Source organism: Tachysurus vachellii, chromosome 4, assembly GCF_030014155.1.
Source record: "Tachysurus vachellii isolate PV-2020 chromosome 4, HZAU_Pvac_v1, whole genome shotgun sequence".
NCBI lineage: Eukaryota > Metazoa > Chordata > Actinopteri > Siluriformes > Bagridae > Tachysurus > Tachysurus vachellii.
In genome coordinates, this window is record NC_083463.1 from 18,066,141 (window position 1) to 18,088,139 (window position 21,999).

A 21,999-nucleotide genomic window follows, 5' to 3' on the forward strand; every position below is an offset into this window, starting at 1 on the left:
TTTAAATATGTTGAATATTTTAATTGTTTATTCAAACGTATTCATGGGTTGTTTTGTGACCACAATGAACAACGATAATCAATATAGTTATAAGTGTTTTCTAGAACTGACATTTATTTATTTTTTATTCCAGAGCCTCAAACCACTGACATATTCATAACAGCCATATTCATAATAAATATTTGGCCAGGAGAATTTCCCTGGCATTATTAAATTAACTAGAGAATGTATTATGCACTAATCACTATTCTCATTTAGAAATCAAATCCACATTGTATATTTTAAATATTGAATGAGAGAATAAAAACACAAATACAAAGTATCACTTTTTTTTAATTCTACCAAAGAAAATGCAAAAATATTAAATTGCCCACAAAATAAAGACAAACCAAACGTATGACACATTAAAAATATTGGTAACATACAACTGTGTGTTACAGCTTTTCCACCTGATGTAATATTGTACCATAAATAAGACCTAAAAGTGGTTAAATCCACACTCATTTCTCCATTATATCAGTGTTTAAGGTAATTCCTCTATACATCCATTAAACTGGAAAAATTGTAACAGATAAAAGCACATGAGGTTAATTAATCTTTTCTGCATAACAATATTTCATCTAAACAGGTGAAAAACTTTAAACTGTCATCAGGAACATGATCGCCCGTCATCAGTAGTTATAAGTTAGCTAATGCATTCGTGATAATTCCAGTGCATCAATTTGAAACCATGTAAATGACTAAAATCCTTTTTTTTATACAAAAATCTGACATTATTATTGCTGTGGAACATACTGAACAAATCAGCTGATTTACAATGTTGCTAGATTTGGCCAAAGTATCGTCTTGCATAAATAAGTGTCCTGAGTGTCAGGGCTTAAAGCGTAAAGGTTAAAGGTTGTAAGCTTGTCGGATGCTGAGAGTGTCTCTCATCATTAAATCTCTCAGTCGCCACAACGCATCCACCATTGTGGTGTGAGCACCTTTGCTCTTCAGCCAATGAGAAGGAAGACGGCTCTCCTGCTCTCTACTGAGGCGAGAGTCTTTTCTTTGAGCTATAGAAAGAAATTGGAAATGTGTTAGAAAACAGAATGGAATTTCAATTTTGGAAACAAAGGTTTTTCCACCCATCTCACCCTTAAGGCTCTGATCCCATTTGCTGATAGTGGGACAATCTGCACTGAGCCCTTCTATGTATTTAAGGTAGGCTTCTGAATGCAGGAGACGCTGTGGCCTGGGAGGTGGTGCTACGAACATGGGTGGGCCTTGTGGTTGGTGGACAGACTGACCCAGCTGACTCTGACCTGGGTATGGAGGTGGCGCCACCTGCCCTGGGCCATATGCACCCATCTAAAGAGGAAACACAATTAGTATTTAAGCACTCAACACAGCTTAAATCAGAGGTAGAGCTGAAAAATAAACAAACATGATTTTCACCTGAAGACCATAAGGGTTTCCTGGACCAGGGCTTCCAGCCATACCATTAATACCAGGTCCCATTCCACCTGTAGAGAGAAGGAAAAGTGTATGAAAAAATAAAATCTTGAATAAGAGAAAAGAATAAGTAGCTGATTAATTGGGGGCTGATTGTTTAAACAACTTTCAATAGGTTTCTTCTGATTTTAAGTGTTGAGTGAAGAAGAACATTATGTTACATGATCTATCTGTAGTACACTAGATATCATTATTCTTACATATAACATCTAAATATGTATTGTTTAATGAACTTTTAACCTAGTCCTAATTAACATTAACACTAGCGATCATGATTAATCACAGTGAATAAAATTCAAATATACATAAAAGAGCAAAAGGTTTCATAATAATTAAAATGTAGTGAACTTGAAATAAGAAATTATGGTGAAACATTCTTCCACTGCCATATGGAAAACTAGCAGCCATCTGCAAATTCAATTAAAGAGAAATAGTAGAACAAATAGTAGAAGAAGTAGGATTTAACTCCACATAGATCTACTATTGCATGCCATCATTTCCACACCACCCACAAAATCAAACTGTAGATCTGATTACGAATTTTTCTTGAGTTAATATTTCTCTCTTGTATGGCTGGTTGAAGTTGCACACAAGTTGATGCTTCTTACCAGAAGGGGGCATACCAGGGTACCCAGCCATGCCTGATGTAAAGTAGTGTTGAGGTGGCAACGCGGGCACCCCCATGGGATGAGGAGGTGTGCCACCCATACCCATCATGCCATCAGGAGGACCCTGTATAGGCATGAAGGGTGGGCCATAATTTCCCATCATGCCTTGGGTGAAAAGGGAGAAACAACACAAAACAGAATCCATGCGTATGTGACATGCAAATGTGTTTGGTCATGCACTACAAAATAAAAGACACTGCAATCTCTACCGGAGCAAGTTAGAGAAAGTAACCTAAAAGTGTCAAAGTTATGAATGATGCCAGTAGTAGAACTTCCATGTGTGGATGTTAATTAAAAAAAGTAATCATGCAAATAAAACAATAAATCAAGCATTATCTCTTCAACACACACAACTAAGAAGGGTTGTGAATATGAATAAGAGCACATGGAGTCCTGAAATGGGTTAGAGTACAGTGACTGGTGACTGATGAGAATGAGTTGGGGTACGGATGATGTCAGTAGGTGACGGAAGCTTTGGAGGGTGCCCGGATGCTGCATCTTGATTGCCTTGAGATGAGGGTATAATGGGGATTTGGCGTTACCTGGCATGGCTTGGTTTAGCATCCCCATAGAGCTTGGGGGGGGCACCACCCCCATCAGAGACCCGGCTGGGGTACCTGCTCTTGGGGAAGCTGCCGCCTGCTGCTGCTGGAGGGCCCTTTCTCGTTCCTGCTGTTCTACCAGTTTAGCTGCTCGCTCTGAAAAGACAGCATTATACGCAGTATTAAAGACCCCACCTGATTAGGCAAGTAATCTTTGTCCCCATCAGTGTTCCCACTTAAGTTTAGTTTATTAAAGACATACTGTAAGAACCCATTGTAGCATAACCAAGACAATTACCACATAAGTCAGTAAAGACAAAATGGTTTAAAATGTGACGTGGTTTTCACGTGAATTTACCTTCATACTCCGACTTCTTAGTAGATTCCAGGTTCCTCCACTCTGTACCAACAAGACGACTCAACTCTCCAAAAGAGAAATCTGGGTGTTGAGCCTTTATGACAGCTCTCATCTCACTGCTAAACAGAATGTAGCCACTCATGTTGATCTTGCGCTTGGCTCCTTCTTTCTTGGATAGACCTTTTACGGTCTTTGGTGTGGACTGTGCAGAATAATCATAGGCAATATGCAACAATCATAATCGTGTTTGGATGTAAAACTTTATCAATCCTTAGCCAAACCACGTGTTATATTTAGGTGTAGACAGTTAAATGTCATGATAGTGTTTATGTGACAGTATTGTGTATATGTATCTTTATGAGGGTAAGTATAAGTACATAATATACCTGTAGCGGTGTGTTAGGAAGGTCCATATCACTAGCAATTGAAGACTGATGCTGGGGCAATGAAGGTGTCGCTGGCGCTTCATCATCCTCATCTTCCATCTCATCTAGATCTTCATCCAGGTCCTCTATATCTGCAAATTTGGCCTCTAGCTCTTCAATTTTTTTATCCAGCAGCGGGGATGCTTCCTTGGAAGGCACAAGCGGCTTTCTATAAAAGGAAGAACGTTGTAAACGTTAGCCTCTTCCACTTACATATTTAAGTACTGGGCCAAAGCCAAGACAAGGAATAGCTTTAACTGTACAGACTGCCTGGTACAAATAGTAATATTAAAATACCTGAAGTAGTAGATCTCATCATCCACCACTTTGCCTGACAGGGAAAATCGTTTGAGGCCTTTAAATTTTTTCATCTGCTTCTCACTTTCAATGTAGCGGCTCTCACACAAGTGTACATTCTCCTCTGCAAATTCAGTTGGTCTACAGGAAATAAAGTCCTTAAAGGAAGAGACAACACACTTTCCTATGGAAAGAGAGAAGAAAGAAGAGAGAAAAATTATTCAATGTAAAAACTAAATAAGAATAATAAAAAAAATTATAAGATATTACAATATATTATTGTTAGTGGTTCATCCTAAAACATACATTTTAACCAAATTAAAAACTTTCTAAATCTTTAAATATCTTTATAAGCCTTTTTCATGTAAGGACAAAACAAAAAAAAAGATTATATTCCAGATTACTGGAAATAACAGGTCTCACAGCAGAAGGGAGGATTGTACCTAAAATGCACATCATGGGAGAGGTCTCCTCCAGGTTGCTCAGGAACACTTCACGCTTGTAGAACATCTTTGTGGGCTCATGTTCTGTCTCCTCAGGGTGGATGAATATCGGCCCAAAGAAGAAAGGAACTCCATCCTGCTCCCACATCTTTTCAATCCTGCCCATAATCATCAAAACAAAAAGTTCATTTATAACGGTCATAGGAATGAGATTGGAAGGCAAGAGGGAAATCGTTACAGTACAATTCGCTTGCCTGCCAATTCGTGGACGCGTCAAGCGATGAGATCGAATGTAGACACAATCACCCACTTTCAACCACATGTTATTGTAGCATAGCTGTTCGTAGTACTGACATCCAGGCTCACCATTAGACACCTCCACAGGAACAGCCTCTCTCTCCTGTAAGAAGGAAGTATGAAAATTACAAGTGATAAACACTTCAAAAAAAATCCTAATATATTTCCCTCAAATCAATACAAATTTCTCAATTCATAAAAAGATACATACTTTCTCAATAAAGCTACCATGATCGTCAGCAGAGTCTGCCATCTTGTCCTGGTCACGATTTGCAGCGCTGACGAACATGGACGCAACTCTGACTACAGGTAATGGCACATCGCGAGAGATTAATTTCACAGAGCTTGGTGGCATAGTCCATATTTTGATCTTCTTGAAGGCTTTGGTCCGGGTTGTGTAACGAGACTCACAAACGTAGACGTCCTCAGGCTTGAAGCCCTCGGGCTGGTATTTAAAATAATCCTGGAAAAAAGTATAAACTCTTAGGGAATGTTTCAAACCGAAAAATTTAATAAAGTGCATAAAGGATTTGATGTATGTATGTATATGGAGGAATCCGTATGTTTATATATTTGTGATTTGTTACAATATAATGTATACTTAAATCCATATGATTTTCTCAAGGTTAAGAAAAGGGAAAGGAAAGCTTTCTTCCATTTACCTTTACAAACACCACCATACATTTCCCCAGTATCTTACTGAATGGAACATTGTTGTAATAGTCACTCTTGAATACTTCCTTTTCCAGGAACTTGCGTATAGCCAGGTGGAAGGTCTCGCCTGGTCGATAAAACCAGCAGCCATACAGCCACTGCTCTCCTGCATCAACAACAAGAAAGAAGCTGGATTTAACACGTTTTGATATGTATTACAGTTATTGTCCGTCAAGCCAACAGTTTTTTTTTTTAATTAATCAATAATTGTTAAATATGATCTTGCCAACAGAAGAAGACAACAGAAGAAAGAAAAAGCTTGCTCACCAGCCTCATCCTTCCACAGTTTCTCGATGCTTACGATGTGGGGCTGCAAGTTGGCTTCAGACGGCTGCACGTACACATAATCTCCTACACTGTAGGTGCTGTTCTCAAAGCTGCAGTCTTGACTATAGGTGTTCTTAAGGCTAGATGTCCACTGTCCACCCGTAACACCCTCTGCCTTCTCCTCTGAAAAAATAATCACTCATTAACATACAACCCTCTCTTTAGTCAAGACTTTAGATTTGACCATAAAAAATAGCCCTATTGCAGACAGGGCAAAAGCATTTAGACACCTGAACATCACACCCATATTTGTCTTTTTATGCTGTAGTATTAAGATTTCGTTTCATGAGAACTAAGAACACAGCTCCATGAAGATATGGTTTGCTACAGATGTAGTGGGAAAAACTCAAGTGACCTGTACAAAGCCCTGATCTCAATCCCACCAAACTCCCCCAGATGAACTGGAATGCCAACTATGCTTCAGCCAGCCTCGCCTGACTTCACGATTTCTCTTGTGGCTGAATGGGCAAATCCCCACATCCAATTTTGAAAAAGCCTTTTGGAAATCCTTTCAAGAGTGCAGATTATTATAATGGCAAAGAGAGACTGTGAAATACGATGGTCAAAAAGCACAAATGGGTGTGAATGGACGTATGGATGTCTACATACTTTTGGCTATGTAGTGTACTTCTAAACCAAAGAATACATAGAATAATAAAAATACTAAACAATATTAATGTATATATTAACAAAAATGTAATTAACTATACATAAATTATAAAATAGTTTATACTATGAGTGTACCACTAACTCATAATTAGTATTCTACTGTATTAGATTACAGCATGAGAAAACACAAAATCAATAAAAGACTAACATACCTTTTTTGTCTTCCTCAATTTTGAGTCGATCTTCCTCCATTTCCCGAGGCAGTTTTTCTCTCTTCTCCTGCTCCACATCTGCATGCAGATGCCTGGATGTGTAGCTCAGTGCTGGAGTGAGTAGGATCTCACCATTCTTGCATAGCTCGTCTCGGATCTTCAGAAAGAACTGCTGCAGCTCAATCGAGTCCTCAAAGATTTCAGAGTCCGTTCTGCAGGCACAGCAGTTATTTTTGTCAGCGCAAAAAGTTCATTGTGGCATTACTCTCTTACTAATACTAATCATTTACTATTGTGCTTGCTCCTACATTAACAGTACATATAATCCCCAAAAGAAAATATTGACCATTTTACAAAATCTCCAAAAACGATACGTTACGATGACATCTTAACATTTTACATATTTGTCACATTTCATTGTTAAAAACCCATCAGGAGAATTAAATAAACAGTGCACGCAAAAGGACAGCTAAGTGGTTGCTACTAACCTGTTGAGGCGTCTGGCTTTATCCAGCACCTCAAAAAAATGCTCCTGAAACACATCCAGCCTCCGATAGCGTCCACGCTCTACGTTGTTGCGGATAATATCCAAGCTAAGAGGTGGTTCCTCTGCATTGGTAGGATCCACTGAGGGCACCTCTGCGAGCGAGTCACTGTAGCACCGGCCCTCATCATCCTGATGGCTCATCACTGACACAAAGAGGTTCCGAATGAGCTCGCAAACTAATGGCGCGACGGCCACTTGAGCTCCCATTCTTTCCTCTCCCTCCTCTTCCTCCTTCTCCAGGTTGCGTCGTGCATCAAGGAAGGCTCTGTGGAGCAGCAGTGCGTCACGGTAGATGAGTGACTCAGGTTCATTGTATGTACAGGCGTTGTTAAACATAAGTATAAAATCCTCAGCCATTGACTCAATGTCCTGATAGCGGCCCTGGACCATGTAACTGCGCACGCGCTCCATGTCAATGGGGCGTTTGATGGCAGCGTAGTAATCAGGGAGCTCAGAGCGTGACGGCAGACGCAGGAACACTGTGCTCAGACGACGTCCACGGCTGTCTGTGAAACTGCGGACAGCTTCATAGAGTTCGCCCAGTTTCTGCTGTAGAGACGTCTGAGAGCGGGCCTTTTTGGGAGATGTAGCACCCCCACTCCTCCCTACAAAAGTTAAAGATTGTAATAATAATCTTAACAATAAAAACTATCACTTTGAAACCAATTTTTGGTAAAAAAAAAAAATTTTCAAGTTACATAACGCACGTAGTTTAAGTTTGGGTGAGCCAACATCATCATCCTCAGGTAAAGGTCCAAGTTCCTTCTGTTTTTCCTTTACAATCTTTTCCAGAATGTCTGCATCATTGTAAACCTGGAAACAGAAGTTAAAGGTAAACAAAAAAATTAATCAGTTCTAATTAGGTTACATAATGTTACAATATCAACAAAACAACAATGTACAATATAATGGTAGAAATGAAAGGAGAGCATTGGGTGCTTTTATAAGAAAACAAATACAGTGTAAAAACTGAACTTATCTTCATCCAGTTTCAACCTTTATACAAATTAGGGATGAGCGAGTACAGCATTGTCTGTATCCGTATCTGTTAACCATATGTATTATCTGTATCTGTATCCGTACTCGGAGTGGGGCCTAACCCGGAAGTGGGCGGGGCTTGTCTTGAAATGGGCGGGGCTTTAACCGGTAATAATTAATTTGTAATATTTATAACACTAGCTTACTACCTTTATGTTTTTATGAAATACAGCAAAAACGTGTCAGACACTCAGTGTCTGGTTACTGGTTAGAGACAGCTGAAGGTTTAAAAAAGAAAAAAAATCTCCGACAGGCAGAGATGCAATGCGAGTCGCATTCTACCAAGCAAGCACCACGTCTGAACGAACCCACGTTTACCAGAACTCTACTGGTTAGTAAGTACGTATTATTAACGTTACAACCCGAAGTAAAAAGCTGAAGAAACCCTAAACGTTAACGGAAAAGACCCGCGAACCCAAGTGAGTGAGGGAGAGACAGAGAGCTGTTCTGTGTGTGACTGTGAGTGAGCAGAGCGAGACACAGCAACACAATACATCTGTATGTGTGTAGGGGAGGGGCGCTGTGACTAGCCTATCACAGAACGCTGACACAATCAGATACCCAATGATGATTTTCATTCAATCCAAGCACAGATATTGACTCGTATTACTCATATAATACTCGTACTCGGCAGAAGTGCTTTATCCGTACCGGATACTCGTTTCAGCCGAGTATCCGGCTCATCTCTAATACAAATCACAGTTTCTAAATTCTGACCAACCTGAGAGCCTTCCTCGTTGTAGTGGCGAGCATTGCGGAACATGAGCTTCATGTCGTTCATGAGAGCCTCCTCGCTGACGTAGCGCTCGCTGCGAATATTGCTCTCAATGGTGCGAAGGTCCATGGGCTCAAAGATAACCTGGTAGTAATCAGGGTAGTCCTTTTTCGATGGCTTCACCATGAAGAGGTCGCAGAGGCGCCGACCTGTACCTGCCTCTCGTGCCTCGGTCACTGCTGCATACAATGCTTTCATCCTGTTTTTCTTTGTGTTCTTCTTATGACTATGATGTTGGAAAATGTATTAATGGACAGAAGGAAGGCAACATTATTAATAATATTTAAATGACAATGATGCATAAAAAAAAGTCATTCAAAATAGATCTAACCTTTTTCTCTTACTGCTTCCTGTCTCGGGTGTCACGGTGGACAGCAAACTGTCTCCTTCGTCGTCATCTCGAAGTTCTCTCCTTTTTAACTGGAAAGGAGGTTAGCCCATTTTTACAGCAACACACTACAATTTGATACATACAATAATGCATTCAATACAATGCCTGCAGACCCGCCACACAGGATGTTTAGAGAGAACACAACATTTTAGCTTGCTAATGAAGAAGTAAATACCAATAATGTATATTAATATTTACACGCTGGCTAAATTCATTAGGTGGGCTGGATTAGTGCCTTCATTTTCGGGAATACAGACTTGGAGGCTCTATTTTTGACACCTGTGGTCTATTATGCATTAATAATACCATTATACTTTAGAATACAAGCAAGTTTTCTAGATCCAGGAATATATTCACCTGCATTATGTGCTGTAATTTCTGAGCACGCTTGTAAATGGCTGAACTGGGAACATTGTAGCGTTTAGCATTCTCAAACATAGAATTAAGGTCTGATTCCATTTGCTCGACTCCCTCGTACTCTCCGTTTCGCATTTTTTCTCTGTAACCAAAAAAAAAAAAAAACATGTCATGTAAACGTTCTATATAAAGCATATCTTATATGTCACAAGGGATATTTCGCTGGGAAAATACACTGATGGGACACTGATTAATCTTACACTGACGTATTGACGACACAAGTCGATAACCCTAAAAAATACAATGATCTATTTATCAGATGATGCTTTAGAGAGAAAGGTCACCAACTACACTTATAAGCGATTATAAATAAAAAGGAGATTGATATATATTGGAGAGACATTGTTTGAAAGTATGTGAGAGTACCTGATTTGCTGGATAGAAATGGGGTGTTTGATCTGCTGGAAGTAATCAGGGTACTCTCTGCGTGATGGTAGATGAAGGAATGGCTCAGCAAGGAGCTGACCCTGAGTGTTACGGGCCCCTCTGACAGCTTGGTACAGCTGAAAGATTGGGTCACCAGTAGATAGTCGAGTGTGCCCGCTCTCAGACTCCGCCTCCCCAACATCATATCGCACAGAGCCTGCAGTAAAACACACAAAGACAAGTCTGTTAATAAGATTTCAGCTTTGGATTAAGACATTACATAATGTTACATTTAATCACATAAAACATGGCCTGGAGGAAAAGGAAGAGATGTATCATAAAAAAGCTGGACTGTGAATACATTATGTTGATTATATTGATACTTGGACAGGATGAGGCAATACCTGAGAGAATGGAGTCTTCATCGCTCTCTGAGCCAGGCCGCAGAGACACGGTAATAGCAGGCAAAGGATCGCCCTGAGCTGACCTCCGATTCCTGCCACAGAACATACAGGCATCAAAGACAATCTACAAGCCAAGCACACACACTTAATACAGTTGCTAAATACATTAGGTGATCTGGATTAGAACCTTCATTGTGAGAGTTACAGACTGGAGGCTCTATTTTTTTTCTATGCATTAACAATAGATTATACTATTACACTGTTGTAGTTACACACACTATAGTTGCTTGCATTACTCATACATTCTGTACTGTATATTTTACAAACAGTCAACACCTGTGTTATATAATACTGTTATTTTATTGTATACTGTATTGCTAGACTCTGCACTTTACAGTATATACATCTCATACGGCATATTGCATTTATTTTATTTTCTGTATAGCATTGTTGATTATCCAGCAACATAACAGCAACAATAAAACAGCCGTTCAAACCACAGGACTGTTAAGATGCCACAGTTGGACCCTTGAATAATGCATTTAAATCTCACTGCTCCAGGAGTGCTGTATTATGGCTGAGTCGGATTCTGACCCAAACCTCTTAACAAGATGGGATACGTGAAGAACAGGAATTTCACTGTGCTCAAAGCAAAAACCCAGGCAAGAAGATACCTGATGCGGAGGCTGGATTTTGTTGGTTCTGCCTGCTCGAGTTCAGTTTTCCTCTGCAAAAAGGCCTTCTTTATTGTGTTTGCATCCTTCAAACAATAGAAAAGAAAGTGTTACCCCAACCATGGAAAGTTAACCAAAATTGGATTGCCCTGATTTGTGGGCAGGACAATAAACCTGACATGAATGAAAACAGATATTACCTTATAAACTTGTGATCCAGGTTCATTGTAGACTTTGGCATTTTTGGTCAAAAGATCAATGTCCTTGGCCATGGCACTGATGGATTTGTAATGTCCCATCTGTGATGAAACAATGCTAATGATGCGACATGCTGTTCCTTTTGTACTTTTTTTTGTTCAGGTTTAGTTTCATATCCAATAACTGCAATTAACTGTAATAATGGGAAATACACACCTGTATCCTCTGAGCTATGGTTCGAAAATCTATTGGCTCTTTGATTATGGCATAGTAGTCTGGGTATTGCTGAATACAGGCAGAAGAAAAACACACACAATGTTAACATTCATTAAATTTGCTATTTAACAAACATATTGTAATAAAAGAAAAAAGTCTTACCAGTTTAGAGGGCAGTTTCTGGAAAAGTTCACTAACTATTCTCCCTGAAGGGTCAGTATAAGATACAAGACCATCCAACAGCTGCTCTAGGACCCCTTTCATATAGTTGGGTGACATCTGAGCAGACATGAGGAGAGATTATCTGATAATGCTATAGTGTGTCCAGCATGCACACATACACAAAGCTGTTAGGCTTTAAAGACTATTAGCATCTCCATTTTCTTCACACTTCTTTTCTCATAACTGGATTATGAGGAAACATTACCTCCTCCTCTGTGGAGACTCCTGGGTTATCAGCATCTTCACTTTCCTCTTCTTCCTCATCATCTTCGACATCTCCTCCAGGAAGAAGGCTACTCTTTGTGGCTAGAAACAGAGCCCACAACTTACAGGCGGCCCTGCACTCTGGACTATCAGGCTAAAATAAAAAAGTAATAAATAAATACACAAAATCAGGCTCAGTTGCTTTTACACACTAAATAAATGTAGAATAAAAGGGGAAAAAAACTATTGTTCTGTTTATTGCCTACGGTAACATTAAATAATAAATATAAAATAAAAATACATTTCTTTTAGTGATTTAGGAACTTAATTAGGAATGTAATTGACTTTTTTTTTGTAAATATTGTCTCTTTTACCGGATAGTAAGCTTTGGCATTGTTTATAAGTAGCTTAAAATCTTCAGAGAACTGCTCTGCATCTTGGTACTCTTCTGTCCTGAGCTTCTGTTGGATCTTCATCATGTCAATGGGCTTGCTCACCACGTCGTAGTAATCTGGCTGATTCCTAAATGGCATAGACAAATACTAAAAAGACTAGGCAGAGACTATTCACTTTACTGCCTGGAAAGACAAATTCTAAAATGTATTCTTTTTTTAAATCGATGTAAACAAAGACAACAACCGTTTCATACCTTCTTTTCGGAGCACGAACAAAGAGCTCACAGATCTGCCTCCCTTGCTCATCTTTGTAGTCCCTGATAGTGTTGTACAATTCACTGCAAACAGCAATCTAAAGGACATTGAATGGGTGATCAGCGTCTGTGCTCGTCAAATCGGTCCGTTAAGACAAAATTCACACAAAAAAAAAGACAGCGAGAGTCGGATATTAAAACGTTTAAGACACGTTGCATCTTTAAGCAGTGAAAAACGTATGTTCTGTCAATCATCTCACACAATGTAAAATATCAGCAGAAAATAAATCAAATCTACTCTGATACTGATCCAGTATCAGTCCTAAAAACTAATATATTGTCACAGATTGGGACATCCTATCAAGGAACAAATTCATTACACACATAGGAAAACAAAGTAGGCAATGTTATGTAAGAAAAATATAGTCGCACATTTGAAGTATTAAGTACTGCTCCTGCTTTAAGGGCTCTTCCCCATGGACTGTTGGTCATTTGACATAGTTTGAACAAATAGACAAAGAAGGTGGTGGTTGTTGTTGTTTTGGACATCCCCAAAGCTCGCACTTACAACTTGTGCAAACTCACTTGATCAACAGCAGTAGCATTAGAAGTCCTCCTCCTTTTCCAGCTGCTGGTTGGAGTTGATGAAGCGGCATCATCAAACTCTCCACTCACACTGCTGGAGGGAGAAGCGATGCGTCGTCTCTTGGAGCCCATAGAAATCGTACCTGTATTTTTTTTTTTATTTCACATACAAAGCAACCCAGCTGTTACAAGCACAAGTCATCTAGCACTTGAATATAATTCTTCATCGATTAATACAGAACTTAAACGCTGTATCGTGGACAGAGTGAGCAAAACAAACGTGTAACGTGGACGATAAAGACACAAGCACGTTGAGTGACACAGCTAGTTGGTTATGAAAACAATCAGGATTATTATTGTAGTGTTTTTTTTTTTGGCACAGGAAATACATTTTTTTTGGATGCTTACGGTTGATTCTACTGATCAGTCACAAGAATACCGGCCTTTTGTTAACAAACTGAACACTACAAGTTTTAACAGAATTAGATGAGAAATACAGGCTGTGTACTTTCAGACAAAACAGAACAAGTATTGAGTATCGAGCTAAAACTAACACGCTAGTCTTTCACTATGTTGTGCTTCTACTTCCCTGTAGGCGCTCATGCTACAGCCCATCAGCCCTCACACACTTTTACTACCGCTTCTCAAACAAAAGAGCGCTCTGTGTACAGTAACGTTAACCTCGTTAGCTTGTCTGCTAAACACTTAAGCCGAAAAATACCGTTTACGTGTCTCTACGGCGAACTCCCGTTACAAATAAGAGAAAACGCGACTGTAACTCACCCGTATGAAATGTGTGGCTTTCTTTAAACAGTTAAGAATTATCCACCAGAAAATAGAGCGATAGCTACAAACGTTAACCAGTGAGCTAACGTTTATTTTAAGTCCCGCCTCTTTTCAGAAGCGGAAGTTGATTCAGTTAAAAGTCTTCAAGTTTTCTGGTTTCCGTTCATCGGGGATTTGTTTAACCATTGTGTCTTTTATAAACTAATATCCATTTCGTTTTTTTCTCTCTTGTTAAAACGAATAGGTAGTAGTAGTAATAATAATAATAATATTAATAATAATAATAATAATAATAATAATAATAATAATAATAATAATAATACAGCTTTTACTGTAGAATTATGCCTAGAATAGAATTTGCTCTTGAAGCTGACAATGACCTTTAATTACCTGTAATAATTAAAAAAATAATGAATGACTATATAGACATCATATGTTTAGTTATCTGAGGCGAAAAGTGCAATATTTAAATTGAGGTAGTCTAAAATCCAACTGAAGTCAAGTCACGAAGCTTTTATTGTCATTATAACCACATGTAGCTGAAAAATTTGACAATAAGTGAATTTATTAATGCGTTTCATTTTATCATCAGTAACAGTAAGTTGTTAAATGGGAAGTTCACTCACTCATTTTCTACCGCTTATCCGAACTACCTCGGGTCACGGGGAGCCTGTGCCTATCTCAGGCGTCATCGGGCATCAAGGCAGGATACACCCTGGACGGAGTGCCAACCCATCGCAGGGCACACACACACACACTACGGACAATTTTCCAGAGATGCCAATCAACCTACCATGTATGTCTTTGGACTGGGGGAGGAAACCGGAGTACCGGAGTGAGGAAACCCCCGAGGCACGGGGAGAACATGCAAACTCCACACACACAAGGCGGAGGCAGGAATCGAACCCCCATCCCTGGAGGTGTGAGACGAACGTGCTAACCACTAAGCCACCGTGCCCCCCTAAATGGGAAGTTAATCATGGATATATAGGAACACATTAGACCCCTTCTTTATACATTTTATAGCCAAAACATTGTGGAAATCTGAACATCAGACTCATAAGTGTTTAATGAACATCCAATTCCAGATTTTCTCCCCCTTTGGTGTTATAACAGCTTCCACTCTTATTGGATGGCTTTCGCCTAGATTTGGGAGCATTGTTGAGAGGATTTGTGGTCATTCAGCCTGCAAGAGTATTAGTGAGGTCAGGCAGTGATATAATACTAGAAGGCCTGGCATGCAGCACTCAAATTCATGCCAGATGTGTTTAATCAGGTCTGGGTTCAGGCCACTCTATTTGTTCTAAATTAACCTTGGCAAACCATGTCTTTTCAGATAGAAGATCTCTTGTCTTGTATAGTATAGTGATATTTATGTCTGTACTTTTGAGAGTCACAAACAGCTGGAACCAAATTCCTTGTGTGAGTCAACTCACTTGTCCAATAAGCCTGATTCTGATTCCTGATTCTGATCTCATTTGCAATGCTGAAGCATTGCAATGCTGGAACAGGTTTAGTTTAGTTTCAGTGAAGGGAAATTATAATGCTAAAGCATTCAAAAACATTTACAGTCGAGCGCTTTATTCTTTGTGCCAACAGTTTTGGGAAGAATTGCAAATGAGTGTGATGATCAGGTGCCCACATACATTTGACCATATTGTGCACGCAAGACATGCATGCATAAACGAATGAATGAATGAATGAATGAATGAATGAATGAATGAATTCTAAATCTTTTTTAATGGATACATTTATAGTGTTGTATATACACTTATAGTTTTGGCTTTAACGATACTTGGTTGTTTGCTGACTTGCTGCAAAACTATGCTTGCTATAGTATACCGAAATTGCATACTGCTAAAACATCTGTGAGTGTTTTGATTAGATCTCCTAAAACTGCGCATTGTTCCAGATGTTGTCCGTCCTCACAGTTGAAATGATGTCGGAACTGATTTTAGGATCCCTGCAGCGGCGCGTGTGACGTCAGAGCAGGTCTGGCTGAGTAGCGCGAGCGCGACATCAGTGCTAAACACTGCAAAGCGTTCAGCTCCGAGAGCAGACGAACAGGTAGGCTCCTCATCACACACCTTCCTCTCAGAAGAACTGATGAATTACTAAAGACTGGATGCTCTAGCCTAAATCTGGAACGAAATCCTTTTGTCCTGCATTGCAATATTGCTTTTGTCCACGCAGACAATATTACCGAGTAAGGTTATTCATATAGACTGTATTGCATTGCTGCACCTGAATGCATGGAACCAGAGTGTTGTAGAATCTAGTTGCGCATTGCCCGCAGAAATGTGTAGCCTGCCATCAAGTTAGACTTAATGAGGTAGGAGCTGGATTTGCTGCATTGGCCAAATCTTCAACTTGGTTTATATAACATTTGTCATCGTTTTGTATTATACATAGCATAGGATTTTTGTGCGTGTGTGTGTTCTTCAAACCCAGACAAATCTCTACACACGCAACTACAAAACGAAAAAAAGGTTTCAAGATGAAAAGATCTATTTCAACCACAATGCCTCATGCCACAGTCTACAATGCATCGGTTCAGATGTCCTGTTTTTTTACAGCATCTTCCTCAAACCCATAATCCTTACTGGACGTTTGAGACTAGGATGTTGAAGAAGGAGTGTTCGTTTATAATTTTTTTTATTGAGGCATTTGTTTATTTTTTATTTCCATCATTTATTTATATATTTATTTATTTATTTATTTATTTATTTATCATTCATTCATTCATTCATTCATTCATTCGTTCATTCGTTTATTTATTTTTATTTATTTATTTATTTAGGCAGCTGAGTCTTAAAAGTATTATCTGTGACTGAAGCATTTTACACAAATTTACACAATTAGATTTATTGCTATTACGCGTGAGATTTATATGTTACCAATCCTTGAGTGTGCCTCCTTTAGCACAAGCCCTAAAACTCGAGAGAAAGGTGGTCAAAAAGAAAAAGACACAAAGAACAAGCCAAATCTATCTAAATAGGTCAGGCCAAATTGTAACCATAGTAGTTGTTGAAAGTAGTTACAAATAATTGCTAACTAATAAAAGCAGCTTACTCTACACCCAGGACAAATTTTCCACTACAGCCTGATTTGCACTTGGGAAATAATGCGGGTAACTATCCAATCTGGCAACACCGATGTCCAAAGATGCCTGTCGTGGCTCAATCTAAAAATGATGAATCTCCTGACTGCAATTTAACACTGTATATGTTCCACTGATAACAAAAGACGCCATAATTTTGCTGAAAGAATGGAGCAGATACCATATACCACATAAAGTAGATGACAAACAGACAGACAGATAAATCGATAGATAGTTAGCAAGGAAGTGTATTCAGAATATAAACAAACAAACAAACAAATTAATTAATTAATTTAGTACAAAATTATGAAACCGTATTAGATATAAAGCTTTATATAGACATGTCATCTGAGTGATGAGTATATTAGATGATTGTTAACTTAATATATACAGAGTACAATTGGTGCAAAACAGGGTAAGGAACTATGGAGAGAACTATGGGTCTTGAGATACAACACATATACTGAACATACTTAACATATTGTGTAGGCCTGCAAAACCTTCTGTATCTTCCCTGAGTTCAAAACCCCATGACTGCTGGATCAAGTTTCAGATATGCATGGTCGCTCAATGCATATTAGAGAAATTCTCATCTTCAGTCAACCTTCTGAAAGCTTTTTGGCTCCTCTAATTCATCTTGCTTTTTTTACAGGATATTTGCATCATAAACTTGAACCCATCCAGTACACCCATGAGAAAATTCAATACACTGAAAAAAAGCAAGAATGCATTAACTTGCTTAAAAAACAAGAAGTTCTGCTTTCATCCTGACTGTTTAAGTGTCAGTCAGGAATTGATGGAAGTGTAATCAAGCCCCTAAAAATAAAAATAAGCTCACTACCAAACAAATATAGGGAGATCAGGGGTTTCAGGTGAAAGAAGTCATGACATGACTGGTACCCAATCCTAAATTCTATATAATATAATGTGATATAATATATTGTAAACTGACATAGGATGTTGATACAATGTGCTAGTGTTACTGCCTCTTACACTTTCATTCTCACTTTGCTCTCTCTCCCTGTGCTATCCACTGGGCTATCCTTAATCCTCTCTATTCAGCTTCCCAGTGGAGCATCAGCTCAACTATACAATGCCCTTAGAAGAAGGAAAAGGATGGAAAAAGAAGACAACTGACATAAAGGATAATTATGACTTCAAAGAAGTTCTTGGAACGTGAGTTTGGTTGCAACTCCACATAACCATGTTATTTCCTTCCTGATTTTGTTCTGAGCCTGCAGTATCCTGAAGTTTGCAACTGATAGACCTGTCTATGAATCAGGAATCACAGGAATAACAATTCAAAGGCAGTGATGCTTTTATGATTAGGTCAGTGAACCCAGCTCGAGGCATTGCATGCATGGCAGGATAATGCGTCAGTGCACATTGATGTCAAAACATAATTTTCTGGTTTATATTTGGGTCTGTATCATTTTTGTAATTTTCCAATACTGGAGCCACCTCAAATCAGTTTGTACTGAAAGACATGTTGCCACTTTGCTTATTATGATTAGAAAAGCTGAAGCTGGCTCTTAACACTCTGATGCTGCACAGATGAGGAACCACATACTCACAATCCTCCTGAACACTGCACCGGCCCTCAGTTACTGTGGCTATATTTATAGTGCCATATGTGTGGGCGAGTACCCATTTTCTGCCGCTTTCACTCTGCATCTTCACGGCGTTAGTGTCTGCATAAAGACATATGAGACAGAAAAAGCCTATGTGTGTGAGCGTGCATGTATGTACTGTATATGTGTGTACATGGGTTACCTACACGTGCTTGTTGGTTTTCCTCTAAACTAGCTTTATCTGTATCTCAGACAATGTATAGCAGGGGTGCAGGACTGCAGATTGCGGGGTGTAGGACATACAGTTGTCACCTGTCCATGGCTTGCAAAGTCATCAAATTGAGCTATGAAAATACAACCACACACCAACACACACATAACATGCCAGAATACACAAGAACATGTACTTATTAAGTTTCTACTGTGGTTGTGTGTCATTTCCAGAGTTGCAATAATTAGAGCAGAGCCTCTTTCATTTTTTTAAGGCCAGCCTACACTACCTGTTTATACCTCATAGCAGAATTGGTGTAAAAAACACTCTCAAAGTTAGCTTAAAATAAAATAAAAGAAAATTTGTAAAACATTTATTAACAATGCTTTTGGCTATTATTATTTATTGATGTTATTTACTTGGATGGAGCCAAGCATGCAAACTGTTCCTAGAAATTGTAATCTTAAAGCAATTAAAGGAAAAACATCCACAGTCGTCTTTAGGGTTTATGCTTAAGAAGTAGGGCAATCAGGATGAATCAGACAGGTTTTGAATCTAGCCAACTCGTTGATAAAACCAAAAACAGCCCAAGTGCAGTACTTATGTAACTAACTATACATATGTAATGGTACAGCATGAAGTGTTGCCACCTCACAGCACCAGGATCCTTGGTTTGGTACTGAACTCAGATTTATGTCTGTGTGAAGTCTCGGTGCATGTTCTGCCCATGACCATGTGAATTTCTTGGTTTCTCCTGTTTCTTTCTACCTCCAAAAACAAGCATATACTGTATGCGGCCAAGTTAGAATAAATTGACCCTGATGCGAAAGGGTGTGTTTGTTTATGTGTGGCTGGTGGCCTTCAGTGGACTGACATCAGATTATTGAGCATTTCCACTTTATATCCAGTTCCTAGAATATGCCCTGAATTCACCCTGACCCTGACCAGGGTTATAAAGGTGAATAATTAAAAAAATATTGTTTGTTATAAGACCAGAAAGTTATAAATAGTCCAATTTCACAGGAAAACCACTGACTGTAACCTCGTCCCACTGCTAGCAGAGGTGATGTGCATTTCCCTCCTACTTAAATATGTAGACAACCACTAGGTCTGTTCATCTCTCCTGTTTAGTAAAATCATTGATCACTCACTGCTATTGGTAACATTCCTCTTGAACTATGATGTGAACTGTTAATTATAGTTATTGCTATGAACAGTCATCACATTTGCTTTAGCACATCTAAGGTGCATATGGTATATTTCAAAAGTTTACCCAAATATTTAGTTGAATAATTTTTTTCAGAGGTGTTTAGTATACGTAGTTTCACACATTAGTGCTGTACATTTAGTATAACCTCTGAGGGAGCACCTTGCTGTGTCTTTCCCTTTAGAGGCTCATGCAACAGCATTCCATGACGTGGAGTTTCTCAGAATCCCTGCTCGTCTCATTTCAGAGTAATTTACTCAACAGAAACCCTCTTCTTTTTCTAAAAATGGTAATAAGATGGTGTATGAATATTCTGAGTGGATTCAGCTGATTTATATATAATGATTGTTCTTTCTGACAGATAATCCAACAGCTTGTTTTTCTAGATAAAGACACAGGTGAGTCTAGTAGTAATAACTCCTTATTCCTTATTAAAATGTGACAGACAAAAGGGAACCATTTCCTCTGCATTCTTCGAATATTATTTTAGTCTCAGTAAAGCTCCAAGCAAAGCTCTACACGAGGTGTTTAACTAGCAGTACTTGTCCTTCAGAGGACATTTTAGGAAACAAAATGTGTGGACGTTTAGTATTCGGTTCTAATGCCTTTGACATCATTGTTTTACCTTTGTGTTGGACCACAGAGATGAATTCATTTGTTTAAACAACAATCATGATCCGATCATAGAGGACTGTTTGCCCTGGTGACATTATAGCAGATTTCTCATAGGGCTCTTATGGTAGCTGTAGAGTTTAAAGTTTGTTTTTTGGGGATTATGTGATGATGTATGAGATGTCCGTTCTGATACTATCTGCAAGGCCTCCCAAAACAACCAAGGGTTTCTAAGAGAAAAATGTTCACAGTTCTAAACCAATTAGAAAAGTACATGAAGAAAATGAAGTACATTGAGATTATTAATTTGCATTGAACATTGATAGTCAGGGGGGCAGGGTGGCTTAGTGGTTAGCACGTTTGCCTCACACCTCCAGGGTCGGGGTTCGATTCCCGCCTCCACTTTGTGTGTGTGGAGTTTGCATTTCTCCCCGTGCCTCAGGGGTTTCCTCCGGGTACTCCGGTTTCCTCCCCCGGTCCAAAGACATGCATGGTAGGTTGATTGGCATCTCTGGAAAATTGTCCCTAGTGTGTGATTGCGTGAGTGAATGAATGTGTGTGTGTGCCCTGCGATGGGTTGGCACTCCGTCCAGGGTGTATCCTGCCTTGATGTCCGATGACGTCTGAGATAGGCACAGGCTCCCCGTGACCCGAGAGTAGTTCGGATAAGCGGTAGAAGATGAATGAATGAATGATTGATAGTCAGAGGTCAGTTGTAGTGGCTCATGTTTATTCATGACAAGACAATGATATTGTAATTGAGTTGTTTCATTAATTGATATTAATAAACTATTTTACCATAGCCTTGTTCACCACAGTGTATAATAAGGAAATGTTTGACTGTAATGTAAGGAAATAAGGAAATGTAACTCATTCATTAATTCATCCATCGTCAGTAAATACTTTATCCTAGTCAGTGTCATGGTAGATCCAGAGCCTACACCAGGGACATTGCGTGAGAGGTGGGATTAGACCTTGAATAGACCACAAAAAAGAAAAAAAGAAATAAAAAGAAGGTAAACAGAGGTGAGCACAGGGACTGATGTTAGACTAACACTCACAGTGATTGATTGCTCCATTTACCTTCAGTACTTAACACACTCATGATTAGTTCATCATATGCTGAAAGTTCAATCTGCAAAACCCTTCTAGTTCTGCAGTTCTTCTTTCAAACACATACATCTCTTTTAGTGTGTGTGGACAGTTAAGAGTTGCCATCGGGAGAACAGTACTCAAGTGACATTTCAAGGGTAAATACTACATACACAGTACATCCTATATAGTATCTTGAATTTCATACGTTATAGCAAAATATATTATCACTGAACCTTTCCCATGTACTTTCAGTATAGAAATCTAAGAAAGTGTAGTCATTTATCATAACTCCAGATATCTATAATATCCCTTACTTTAAGTGTGACATGAGCTATACTCTGATAT

The 21,999-nt window shown here is 39.0% G+C and overlaps 2 protein-coding genes across 4 annotated transcripts in view; one reads left to right on the forward strand and one right to left on the reverse strand.

The window, feature by feature from the left end:
• Positions 1–315: 315 nt before the first annotated feature.
• Positions 316–13,977, reverse strand: pbrm1l (polybromo 1, like). 3 transcript variants are annotated; one of them, XM_060868145.1, is made up of 30 exons: positions 13,856–13,977; positions 13,073–13,215; positions 12,488–12,585; positions 12,213–12,360; positions 11,840–11,992; positions 11,575–11,691; positions 11,413–11,481; positions 11,199–11,297; positions 10,999–11,084; positions 10,325–10,416; positions 9,921–10,137; positions 9,495–9,636; positions 9,078–9,166; positions 8,693–8,972; positions 7,641–7,746; positions 6,875–7,538; positions 6,387–6,598; positions 5,506–5,688; positions 5,187–5,344; positions 4,736–4,987; positions 4,482–4,627; positions 4,228–4,385; positions 3,785–3,968; positions 3,449–3,656; positions 3,063–3,264; positions 2,780–2,860; positions 2,103–2,267; positions 1,438–1,505; positions 1,137–1,350; positions 316–1,055 (listed from the first exon to the last, which is right to left on the reverse strand). In XM_060868145.1, exons 2-30 carry the CDS (start codon positions 13,202–13,204, stop codon positions 892–894), a joined length of 4,887 nt encoding a protein of 1,628 aa, XP_060724128.1. In that variant the 5' UTR covers positions 13,205–13,215; positions 13,856–13,977; the 3' UTR covers positions 316–891. The 3 variants fall into 3 exon arrangements, with proteins under 3 accessions (XP_060724128.1, XP_060724127.1, XP_060724129.1); XM_060868144.1 differs by having other exon boundaries at positions 2,705–2,860; XM_060868146.1 differs by lacking the exon at positions 2,103–2,267.
• Positions 13,978–15,846: 1,869 nt separating this feature from the next.
• camk1a (calcium/calmodulin-dependent protein kinase Ia) overlaps positions 15,847–21,999 on the forward strand; it is a 19,561-nt gene continuing 13,408 nt past the window's right edge. The window contains exons 1-2 of the mRNA XM_060867112.1: positions 15,847–15,925; positions 18,021–18,134. Of these exons, the coding sequence (XP_060723095.1) occupies positions 18,052–18,134 (83 nt within the window). The 5' untranslated portion in view covers positions 15,847–15,925; positions 18,021–18,051. The remainder of the gene's footprint in view (positions 15,926–18,020; positions 18,135–21,999) is intronic.